Source organism: Leptonychotes weddellii, chromosome 1, assembly GCF_054177405.1.
Source record: "Leptonychotes weddellii isolate Sample4059 chromosome 1, ASM5417740v2, whole genome shotgun sequence".
In the NCBI taxonomy this organism is placed as follows: Eukaryota; Metazoa; Chordata; class Mammalia; order Carnivora; family Phocidae; genus Leptonychotes; species Leptonychotes weddellii.
Genome location: NC_138369.1, coordinates 53582909 through 53595396, shown reverse-complemented (window position 1 = coordinate 53595396; position 12488 = coordinate 53582909). Strand labels below are relative to the sequence as shown.

The 12488-nt window shown below is 45.8% G+C and overlaps 1 protein-coding gene across 1 annotated transcript in view; it reads left to right on the top strand.

Moving 5' to 3' along the window:
• Positions 1–12488, top strand: part of TRIM71 (tripartite motif containing 71) — a 69884-nt gene that overhangs the window by 40192 nt on the left and 17204 nt on the right. The window contains exon 2 of the mRNA XM_081823867.1: positions 5578–5745. Within this exon, the coding sequence (XP_081679993.1) occupies positions 5578–5745 (168 nt within the window). The remainder of the gene's footprint in view (positions 1–5577; positions 5746–12488) is intronic.

Here is a 12488-nt window from a genome sequence, read left to right as displayed (position 1 = left end):
TTGCTGGCTTTTTGTGTACGTTTGGTCCTGTCAGGTACAGAAACTGGCGCTTGACAACCTTCTTTTTTCATTTGGGTGGAGGTTGACCAGACTTAAACGTTAGTAAGTTCGAGAATCCTTGCTATCCACCCTTGCAAGTATATTTTCTTTTTAATACATCAAGTGATAGAGCGACCGTATATATTGCCAAATTGGAAGAAATGGAGGTATATAAAGAACAGGGATAATGCAACACAGCATTACTTGAGATTTTTTAAAAATCAGGAAATGGCTTTAAAATTCGATCAGCAGGTACTAATTAAATAAGTTGTGGTACATCCACAGGCAACTTACCATGCAGCTATTTATAAAACAGGCAGCTTGACCCAAAACATTTTCCAAGTTAATACAGTTAAGTGAAAAAAGGCTGGTATAATGTACTCCTACTTGTGTCTTTAAAAAAATTCAGAATACAGAATGTAACGTGTTTTTAGATGGTGACATAAAAAAGAAACAATTGAGTGAGAAACTGGGAAATTTTTAAAACTATTTGCATTTATCATTTTGCACTAAAAATGCATGTATGTTTCCTAGTATTTTTTTTTTTTTAATAAAGATTTTATTTTTAGGTAATGTCTACACACAACGTGGGGCTCAAGCTCACAGCGCTGAGATCAAGAGTCTCACACACTACTAACTGAGCCAGCCAGACACCCTCCTAAAAGATTTTTTTTAATGCTTCAGCACATCTCGCCCCCTCCCTCCCTCTTCCTCCCCTTAACTTGTCCTTAGCTAGGGTCCACCAACTTGAGCTGGTAGTGATTGTGCACGCAGAGGGTACAGATTCCTTTCTTTCCCCTCTTCCCTTGGCCCCCAGATCACAGCTCTGGAGCAGCACGTGGCCAGAGATGCAGGGGGGACTTCTTCCTCAGGTTTGGACTGTGGTTTTGGAGCACTGGCATTCTGTATATTTTTCCTAAATCAAGTAAAACCTGGTTTTGATATTATTTCACAGACTTCGTTTCAGACTCGCTGGACTCTGGTCCTTGAACTTGGTTTAGTGTTTTGGGTTTCAGATTGTGCAGGGTGGCGTACACAGGTAAGGCTTTTGGTTTTCACCCGCCACCCTCCATTTCTATAGTGGGACGCTTAGAAACCCTCTTGCGTGGGTGGTGACCTCCTTTTGTCCAGGCCTATGTTTGTGGGAGGCCAAATGCCCCAGTTGCTTTAAGGGATGTAAAAGAAATCTCATAAACGTTAAGTGTACAGCAGTTACTATATTTCTATTGGGGCATCTCAGTGAGGAGCAGCCCCTCCATCCTTTGAGTTTACATTCCTCAGTGAAGTGGGTAGTTGTATTTTAAACTGGAAGCCCATTCTTCATGGTGCTCTCATAGGAGTCCCCTGGGGGGGGGAGGGAGGGTGTGTGTGTGTGTGTGCGCGGTCGCGCGTGCGTTCATTCCTTGTTGGATCACAGGTAGTATAAAAAGTAGATTCCAGAAACGAACACACAGTCTTGTTCATTAACAAAGCACTTTATTTAAGCACTGGCTAAGGTAAACTTGCCTACTTGGTATTTTTATTTATTTATTTTTTCGTTAACGTCCCTCCTTCCTCTCCTGCTGGGCCCACATTCCTAGGTCTTTGTCTGTGCCTGGTATTTTAGAAATTATGGCAGAGGAAGGCAGTGGGTGGGGCGTTCTGGAAGCTGGGGGCAGGGAAGAGGGTGGTCACTTGCAAGGTCAGAGGTCGAGCCTGCTCCATTCAGCTGGGGCAGCCAGATTGTCGCCAGGCGAGGGGGGGAGGGGGGCTGGAGGGGGCGTGTCGTGCATCTGCCCGGGAAGCCCCAAACAGGCAGCTCCAGGCCCTGAATTCCTGCCGCCCGAGGACCGCTCCTCCCTCCCCCACCTTCCGGAGCCACAGTTCACGGCCTCTGCTACATTTCTAGCCCTTTGGAAGACATGGGTTCCAGTTTATTCTTTTGTAAAATAATCTTCCAGCTATTGCAGAGAGAATTGCACCCATGCGAACCCTTACTATTGCTCGTGTTTTCACAAGCTCTAAAATTGTGGATTTTTGACCTTAGAAATGGCAGGTAGAGGAGATACGGAGCTTCTAAATGGAACATGAAATCTTCCCAAAGTTTTATGCCAAAGTTTAGATGGTTTATAAAAATTGACCGTATTTTCAGTTTTTGGACACTTTTAAAAATCGATAGTTTATTAATTATAAGCACCACTAGGACTATGCCGTTTTACTCACCCATAGCTTTTTATTACGAACCAGCTGGGTGTCCCCCAGCACCAGCCCCACCTCTGTGGTGTCCCCACAGTCCTGGCACTGCAGAGCACTGGAGCCTCCAAAATCAGTGTGCTCTAGGCACTTAGAGCTGCATCAGTCCTGTGACATGATGCCAGGCGGGATTGCCTCCAGACACCCCTGCCCAGTTGAGAGATCGTGGGCTAGGTATCTAAAGGGGCCCGGGGCCAGGGCTTTGGGCACCCTGCTGCCACTTGTTCTGACCAGGATTTCTTTTCTGGCTACTTCCTCTGCAGAATGCTTGAAAAACCTACCATTTGCAGGATATCACCTATGCACATCATCATCCAGGCTCTGGATTGTAAAAACCTAAAACCCAGAAAAATCACCTTGGCTCCTTGGCAGTCACATAATTGGTGCCTGGCTTCCTTGGTCGGCCCAGAATTACTTCTTTTCTTTCTTTCTTTTTTTTTTTTTTTATTAAAGATTTTACTTATTTATTTGACAGAGACACAGCGAGAGAGGGAACACAAGCAGGGGGAGTGGGAGAGGGAGAAGCAGGCTTCCCGCGGAGCAGGGAGCCCGATGCGGGGCTCGATCCCAGGACCCTGGGAGCATGACCTGAACCGAAGGCGGCAGACGCTTAACAACTGAGCCACCCAGGCGCCCTGGTTCAGAATTATTTCAAAGCCTTTTGGTTTGTGCTGTTGAGTCCCTGAGATAGGGCTCTTGGGATTTCAGGGATGGAAGTGGTCTCTGGAGGCACCTAGCCAGACCCCTTGTGTTTCATATATGAGCCAAGCCCAGTCAGGTGACTGGATGGATGGCCCCATGGCTAGATGATGCCAGGTTCGGGCTAACACCCTCAGGTTCTTTTCCACTCACTGTACAAGTGAGAACGGTTATGCTTGCACAGACTATAGAAAGCAAGGGGCCTCCAGTCAGTCCACACAGCTGTTCAGAGAAGAGATGAAGAGGAGATTCTTAGCTGTTGGGCAGGGGCAGAGGACAGAAGGTTCAGAGACATGTTCCATTCAGATGTAAAAGGAACCTGCAGATGGAGGTTTTCACACTTCACATGGGCATCATAGAAGTGATACCTTTATTCCTATGACAAAGGGAGGAAGCAAAGGGAAGGCATGAGGTCGAGTTGTTGAAACGGGAGCGGGGGTTGCTGTAGCAGAACATTGTAAAAAGAGACTGTCCAGAAATTCCTCCCAAGTTACCAGTTCAGCATCTTTTGGCTAGTATTTAAGGTTAGCTTGGGAATTTTAGCTTTATCAGATTAGAAAGATTAGATCAACTCTAAATGGTGAACCTGTTTTAAAAAGTGATTGGTCTTGGGGCGCCTGGGTGGCTCAGTCGGTTAAGCGTCTGACTCTTGATTTCAGCCCAGGTCATGATCTCAGGGTCATGGGATCGAGGCCCATGTCAGGCTCCATCCTGAGTGTGGAGTCTGCTTGAGATCCTCTCTCTCCCTCTGTTACCCCCCTCCCCTGCAAAAACACAATTGGTCTTGAAGGCAAATTACTGTCACCAGATTTCAGTCTCCCGAGGTTGCTGGAGAACTACTGTACAGAACAAGGCGTCCTAGTCCAGTCACAAACCTGATCCCATTTCCCCCTTACAATATGGAGCCCATAAAACCTGCCATATCAGGACCATTTCCTAGAAATAGGAACATAATATCCTAAATCTTTTCCCTGTTTCTGAATCCAGAAGTTCCTGGAGAAGCAGCCTAACCCACGCAGGATCACTCACCTCCCTTTTAACTCTCTGAATCCTGAGTCGAATAGGCCTGTTTCCCTGACTGAGCTCGGTTTCCTAGTGGACATGCTCTGTGCCAATGTGTTGGTTAGTTAATAAAATAACCTGAAGTGGGGGGCACCTAGGTGGCTCCCTCAGTTGTCTGCTCAGGTCATGATCTCACCAGGTCAGGGCTATGGGCTCGGTGGGGAGTCTGCTTGAGATTTTCCCTCTGCCCCTCCCCCCACTCACACGATAGCACGTGCACTCAAATAAGTGAATCTTTAAGATATAACCTGAAGAGAAGAGAAGCAGCATTCTCACTCCTACCCTGTGGGTCTTTTTAATGGGAGCATTGCAGCCCTCCCTCCCCATCTCCGTGTCCTGTAACACTCTGCCTCCTTCTGGGCCAGGGTGAGCTCCTGTTCTGTTCCACACAGAATCACCTTGCCTCAAGTCTCACATCCTGGACTCCATGATACCTAGTAAGGTGCTTAGTGCTCTGAAGAGCTGGTGTCAGGAATGTCTCGGAACCAGCTCTTCAGAAGGCTCACGTTGGCCTCCCTGTTCTGCCCCTGCTTGCTGTGTGGCCCCAAGACGTCATGACCTCTTGTCTTCATCTGGGGATTAAGCGTATTGTGTGTGAGAAAGCAGCCCCTCGGACACCGCTTCCCTGCCTGTTGCATGTTGGCTGGCTTTTCCTCACACCCAGGTATACCAACGGCAAATTTAAGCACTGCTCTTGAAAGCAATCCAGCAAACATTTACACAGAGTGGTGCTAAGTGCTCTGCTTTGTGGAGGGATACAGCTAGACTGGCCCAGTTTCGGTGCCAAGGAGCTTTCGCTCTTGAGAGCTCCTCATTCATCAGCAGGTGGAGGTTGTGCCAACCCTTCTCCCCTCCCAGCATGCTGGGCCCCAGGGAAATACAGAACATCACATAAAGCAGTTCTGTCAGCACGGGCTGCCTGGCAGGGTCAACTCCTTGGACCAACTTGGCAGGAAGAAGAAAGACAAGAAGCTGGCTGACCTTACCACTAGCTTTTTGCCTTCCTTCCAGAAGCTTCAGCCTGTAGCTTGCTTGAGTGCCTGGGAGAACCATGCTTTGCGCTTTGAACTAATCTCCTTGATGGGGAGGGTGGCTGCAAGCTGTGGTGTGAGGGTAATTCTGACTCCTAGCCATGTTTCACAGACCCAGAGACTGGGGTGGCAAGACAGATTTTTCTGGTATATTCTTTCATTTGGGCCCCCAGTCTCAGACCAAGGAAACACAATCTCAGAACTTTTCTGGGTAATTAATCTGAGATACAGGGGAAAATCTCTTATGCCAGGGGGATTGTTTTAGTTCATCTTTGCCTTTGCAGCGTCTCAGTTATACTTCTGAATGAAACTGGAGTGGACAGAGGGCACTGGTTGTTTTCTCCTTGATCTGGGCCGAGGGCGTAAGGAGGGCCGGTTGTGCTCACGTTGACTGTGCTTGCTTATTGGGAAGGAGTTGGCTGAGGGTCTGGAATCCACAGAGCACCCCCGCGGCTGCCCCCTCCCCGCTAGTCCCGAATCTCTCCTTCATGCCTGTCCGCTCTCTGGTCCGCAGGTGCTGCACTTGTACTGTGACACCTGCTCGGTGCCCATCTGTCGTGAGTGTACGATGGGCCGGCACGGGGGCCACAGCTTCATCTACCTCCAGGAGGCGCTGCAGGACTCGCGGGCACTTACCATCCAGCTGCTGGCTGACGCGCAGCAGGGCCGCCAGGCAATCCAGGTCAGTCCTAACCCGCCCTTCACCTGTTTCCCTTGTTCTTTCTTACACAGAAAACCTTTCTCGCTCCCTTTCAGATGGCATGTGTAGATTACTGGGCAGGCTCCAGTGCGTGGGAGCATGGAACAATGACCCAAATGAGCTCATGTGACATCCACACAGCAGTAATCCCTTGGGGAGGTGGAGGGTTCAGGAAGATGAGAGGGGTGTGGCCGAAGTCGAGAGGGGTGTGGCCGAAGTCGACTAGCCAGTCACGGCTTGTCTAGCTGGGCCCCCACCACCTCATCTGCCGGTTTCTCATCCGGCCCCCTTCCCAGATACCAAGTGGGCATTAGCATCCCTCAGTCAGGACTGCAGAAGGACTGGGTACTTAACGCTTTCCAGATGGATAACCTCTGCTGTTCAGATTGATTTATCGGTGAAAAATAAGTGAGCAACAGAAGTTTATCGCAGACTCTTCCCTAAGTAATGAAGTCACCTCCTGGTAACTGAGACCCTTGCTTCTGTTGAGTCTCCATCCCTTTGGGGTTAGGAAGGGACACGTGTAACTTTGGGGCATAGAAAAGTTCTTTTACAGCTATGTGATGGCATGCCTGAAATGATTTTAAAATCTTGTCCAGGTGACAAGGTTTCAAGAAAGGAAAAAATCATGAGATGTTTTCCTTATCTGGTAGGATAAAGCTTGAAAATCAGGAAACATTGCTAATCGTTGAGCAAAAATTGAATGGGAAACCGTTATTTACATTCTTAGAGTATTTGAATAAGTGAATTGTTTAAAAAATAAGATCCTGGGGTGCCTGGGTGGCTCAGTCGATTAAGCTCAGGTCATGATCCCGGAGTCCCGGGATCGAGCCCCGCATTGGGCTCCCTGCTCAGTGGTGAGTCTGCTTCTCCCTCTCCCACTCCCCCTGCTTGTGCTCTCTTTCTCTCTGTCAAATAAATAAATAAATCTTAAAAAAAAAAAATAAGATCCCCTTTTTTTGGATATGGTGAAGAATTGATCATGTGCTCTAAAGAAGGGGCAGAAGGTAAGTTTCTCAGCAGCTATCATATTCCTATGCATGGTATTGAAGTAGTCTCTCTGAAGACTCAGATTATCTGATACTCAACTCATACAATTAGAGGTTTGAGAGTCTGTGTTTCTGCAGTGACTAATTCTGGCATATTCTTAGGCCAGAGTGGCCTGCTTTCTTTTATATGCCTTTGGAGTGGCTCTTGGTCGCTCGTAAATTATTGTTTGCCAGCATCCACACTCGTGCATAGTTCTATTTTATTTCTGTTTTGGTGAACTTGTCCCTGTGGATGAAATGGTTTGTGGCTTCCCTTTTTATCCCACTACCATTAGGACCTGGTCATTTGCCTTACGGTGCTGCTGTCTCCTGGATTCTGGCTGCTGTCAGCATCACCTGGGGGAACTTAAAGACCTGCTGTCTGGGTCCTGCCCCCAGAATGTGGTATTACCTTACCAACTCCTTTCTCTCCTTGGAGATTGAGAACACTCAAGGGTCCTTGAAACATGTTTGAGAGAATTGCTGGTGCTCTCCGCTTCCTGGGATCCACCACTCTGGAGACAAAAATGAGTTGTCATAATTTGCTGGAAGCTTAAGGAGAGCTCTGTGGTTAAAATGATGAGATGTCAAGGAGGTGGAAATTTGAACTTTATATGGAGAGGAGAGAGAAGTTGACGTGCAGAAGGTTTTGTCTGCAGTGCTTAACTTCCTACAACAAATCTAGTCCGTGTTCACTGAGCGTCTGCTGTGTGAGTAGTGAAAAGAACCTCGGGGGGCGCCTGGGTGGCTCAGTCGGTTGAGCATCCGCCTTCAGCTCAGGTCATGATCTCGGGCTCCTGGGATCGAGCCCCTCATCAGGCTCCCTGCTCATTGGGGAGTCAGCTTCTCCCTCTCCCTTTGTGTTCTCTCTCCCTCTCTTATCAAATAAATAAAATCTTAAAAAAAAAATAATAAAAAAAAAGAAGCAGCAGAAAGAACCCCAGGATGAAATTCAAATGTGAGTTGGTACTGTGGTGCCTGATGGGCATTTTGGGTGGAGGAGACAAGTGGCAGATGGATATTTGGGCTGAGGTGGAAGGCTCAGTTTGTTAATAATCTATATGGCCACATCCAGGTACACCTGCTGAACATCAACTGCATCAATTGTGAATTGACTTCTTGAAAGTCCTTGTGTAACTAAGTGTGTGGGGCAGGGGAAGGGTACCCTTTTGTGGCTCTTGGTTATAATTCTTTAGAACCTATACTCGGCTAGTGTTCTGAAGATTGGGGTAGGATTGGCTACCCATTTCTGTCTGAATGTTCTTTTTTTTTTTTTTTTTTAATTTTTTTTTTTTAAGATTTTATTTATTTGCGAGAGAGAGAATGAGAGAGAGCACGAGAGGGAAGAGGGTCAGAGGGAGAAGCAGACCCCCCGCTGAGCAGGGAGCCCAATGCAGGACTCGATCCCGGGACTCCAGGATCATGACCTGAGCCGAAGGCAGTCGCTTAACCAACTGAGCCACCCAGGCACCCCTCTGTCTGAATGTTCTTAACAGGTTCTCAATACATTGACCATTCCTAAGACTATCTGGGGACCCTCTAATGAAAGTGGAGAGCTCCTATGTGTTAAGAAGGAAGTCCCCTGGGTGTTGGTGGAGAAAACATTGCCCCTCTTTCCCTCGGAGCACACTGATGCCAGCGCATGCCTTTGGGGGAAGGGAAGTTGAGGTAAAGATTGAGAACAAGTTAGTTTTGCTCAAAAATCATTGCCTGAAGAGCCAGTTTGTTCCCATGTGAACACTATAAACAAGCTCTGTCCCCAAGGTCAGAAGTAGGTATGACCCACTTTTCATTGTAAGTATTTTGCAAATGGGTAAGATCAGTCAGTTGTGGGTAACTGAAACTGATTGAGTGAGAATGGGGAGGAATTTGCATGTGTTCTGTGAATATTTAACTGAACCTCTGCTTTATTAAGGGAGAAAACAGTTCTAAAAGCTTCAGGTAGAATTCCTGTCTCAGGGACGCATCTCAAAGCCATTTAAAAAATACTCCTGGGGGGGGAAAAATACTCCTGGAAGACATTGGAAAAAGAAGTTACTATCTAGCACAGGGCATGCTTTTGTTTATTTTTATAAGGAGATAATAAGACTTGTGTGTGAATCTACAAGTGTTTTTTCCTTTGTTGGTCACCAAGCAATGGAAAGGATGACAGATACTGAGATTTTGAGAAGTTCCCCACAGGGTAAAGAAGTAACCTTGAAATGCCAGCAAAGGACACTACTCTGGGGGATGGGGTGCATGGTGCTTTGGGCACTTGATTTCTTTTCTTTTCTTTTTTTTTTAGATTTTATTTACTTATTTGTCATAGAGGGGAGAGAGCGCGCACAAGTGGGGGAGCAGCAGGTAGGGGGAGAAGAAGGCTCCCCACTGAGCAAGGAGCCCGATTCGGGGCTAGATCCCAGGACCCTGGGGTCATGACCCGAGCCAAAGGCAGATGCTTAACCGACTGAGCCACCCAGGTGTCCCGAGGCACTTGATTTCTTCTTGCAGTTGGTCAAAATGTTAATGAAGTAAACAGCCCAACCACATAATCTTTATGCTGCCATTTAAGAGCTTTTATATTAAAGAATGCAGCAGATAGTATGAAGACTGATTTTTTTGTTTTTTTTTAAGATTTTATTTATTTATTTGACGGAGAGAGAGGGAACACAAGCAGGGGGAGTGGGAGAGGGAGAAGCAGGCTTCCCGCAGAGCAGGGAGCCCAGTGCGGGGCTCGATCCCAGGACTCTGGGATCATGACCTGAGCCAAAGGCAGACGACTAACAATTGAGCCACCCAGGCGCCCCATGATTTCTGTTCTTAATATGAATACTGAAGAAGGAAGGAGGAACACAGTCAATTACCATAAAATTTAGGGGAGCAGTAAGTTATTTTAAAATATACATATAATTGGTGCCACCCCTCCCCCCCTTTTTTTAAAATCAATCCATTTAAACCAAAATACAGAATGATTCTGATCATGGGGTAGGAAGAGATTTTGACTTCTTTTACAAGGAACATTTAAATCGCAAGTTTGATTTGGACGTCATTGGTCTAAGAAACTGTCTTCAACTTGTTCATTTATTCTTTTTTTTTTTTAAAGATTTTATTTATTTATTTGAGACAGAGAGAATGAGAGAGAGAGAGCACATGAGAGGGGGGAGGGTCAGAGGGAGAAGCAGGCTCCCTGCCGAGCAGGGAGCCCGATGCGGGACTCGATCCAGGGACTCCAGGATCATGACCTGAGCCGAAAGCAGTCGCTTAACCAGCTGAGCCACCCAGGCACCCTGTTCATTTATTCTTAACAGTATTACTAAATAAACAAGTCACTCGGGAGCTTTTAAATATTGCTTGTTTGTACTGGCAAATTGGCAGATCCAAGAAACAGAAATAGGCTTTATTTTTTGCTAGTAACTTAAGACATCAAACTAAATAAGAGGTGTTAAAGGCATAGATTTAATAGGTTTAAATTCTGATAGCAAATACCAGAATAAAAACCTAACTAGGTTAAAGGATTATTGCATGAAAAGGAAGGGGACCAGTATTTAAAAAAAAAGAGAAACCCAAACTGAAGGTAGATATATGTTAAATACCTAAAGGCAGGAAAGCATTCTAAGATTAGAAGTGATACAAAAAACGTGCATTTTTTTCAAATTTTTAAGCAATCTCTACACCCAACACTGGGCTTAAACTCAGGAACCTGAGATCAAGAATCTCATGCTCTTATGACTACAGCCAGCCAGGAGCCCCAAGAATTCGTGTATATTAAAAGGAGAGCAACTGGGGCACCTGGATGGCTCAGTTGGTTAAGCACCTGACTCTTGATCTCAGCTCAGGTCTTGATCTCAGTGTTGTGGGTTCGAGCCCAGCGTGGAGCCTACTTTAAAGAAAAAAAAAAAAGGAAAACAACTAGAAGAGAAATAATTACTCCGAGAAGATCATAATAGGTAAGTACAACTTTTTAAAAGAAAGGCACAAACAGGTGAAGGAATGAAAGAGATGGAGATACCTTCCAAAGGGACAATCCAGCCACTTAATGCAAACATACAGAAGTATATTCAGCCTGAGCAGTAAATCAATTAAAATGACAACAGAGTACTATTTTGGATAAGGAGCAAAGTATGTACACCACACTTAATCTTTGTGGGTGGGAGAACATGTTTTGAACAATATCCAGAGCTTTAAATGTGGAAGGAACTTATTTCCAAGGCCATGTCCTTTACCCTGAAGGTATGGATTGCACCCGTATGAATGGTCAGCAATAGGAGTTGGGGTTTTTTAGCCCCTTAATATTTATAGAATGTTCGTGATCACATTACAAAACGGTGTTGACTAAAATTAGCAGACCCTGAAGTTGCTTCAAGAAAAATTACTTAAAATAAGTAAACAATGCATAAAAAGATTATGGGAGGAAGTAGAAATAGGCCAAAATATAAATAGTGGTGTTTTTTTTTGTTTTGTTTTTAAAGATTTTATTTATCTATTTGACAGAGACAGAGATAGCGACAGCAGGAACACAAGCAGGGGGAGTGGGAGAGGGAGAAGCAGGCTTCCCTCTGAGCAGGGAGCCCGATGCGGGGCTCGATCCCAGGACCCTGGGATCATGACCTGAGCCGAAGGCAGACGCTTAACGACTGAGCCACCCAGGCGCCCCTAAATAGTGGTGTTTTACTGATTATGGTGGGACTGAGGCAAAATTTTTTCAGCTTTCTTGAGGAAAATTGATAGACAATGAACGGCATATATTTAAAGCATACCAGCATAACGTTCAACATGTATTTCACCCATGAAAACATCACCATAGTCAAGGTTAGGAACATGTCCATCACTTCCTAACATCCTTCATTCTGTTTCCATGTCCCCAAGCAATCATTCAACCGCTTTCTGTCATAGTTTAGAATTTTCTTCCGTTTTCATCAGGTAGGAGACGAATTTAGCCATAAGTAACAGGCTTTCACTCTGCTCCTAAATATGGTGGCTTAAATATGCAACGTTTTAATCTGTCCTGTTTAAAAAACTTAGTCTGGAGATACTGATAGTCACTGGAGAATCCTTCAGCTTTACCCCCCTGTACAGAGGTGTTGACATTCATCCCTGTGGCCACAAATGGCTGCCGGAACTCAAGATAACACACCTATATTCTGGACCATTGGAAGGAAACCGACATTCTCTGGCCTTTTATAAGATTTCCCAGAAGGCTTGCACAACACTTCTTCTGTCCATTGTCCAAAATCCAGTCTCACACATCAGTTGCAGGGGAGTTTGGTTTATTTGTTTTTCCTTCCAATTTTTTATTTAAATTCTAGTTAGTTGGGGTACCTGGGTGGCTCAGTCAGTTAAGTGTCTGCCTTTAGCTCAGGCCATGATCTCAGGGTCCTGGGAATGAGTCCCGCATCGGGCTCCCTGATCAGTGGGAAGTCTGCCTCTCCCTCTCCCTTTGACCCTCCCCCCTGCTTGTGCTTTCACTCGCTCTCTCCGTCTCTCTCAACTGAATAAATAAAAAATAAATTCCACTTAGTTAACATACAGGATAATATTAGTTTCCGGTTTAGAATTTAGTGATTCATCACTTACAACACCCAGTGCTCATCACGAGTGTCTTCCTTAATCCCCATCACCCATCTAGCCCATCCGCTCAGCCACCTCCCCTCCAGTAACCCTCAGTTTGTTCTCTATAGTTTAGAGTCTGTTTCTTGGTTTGCCTCTTTTTTGTCCCCA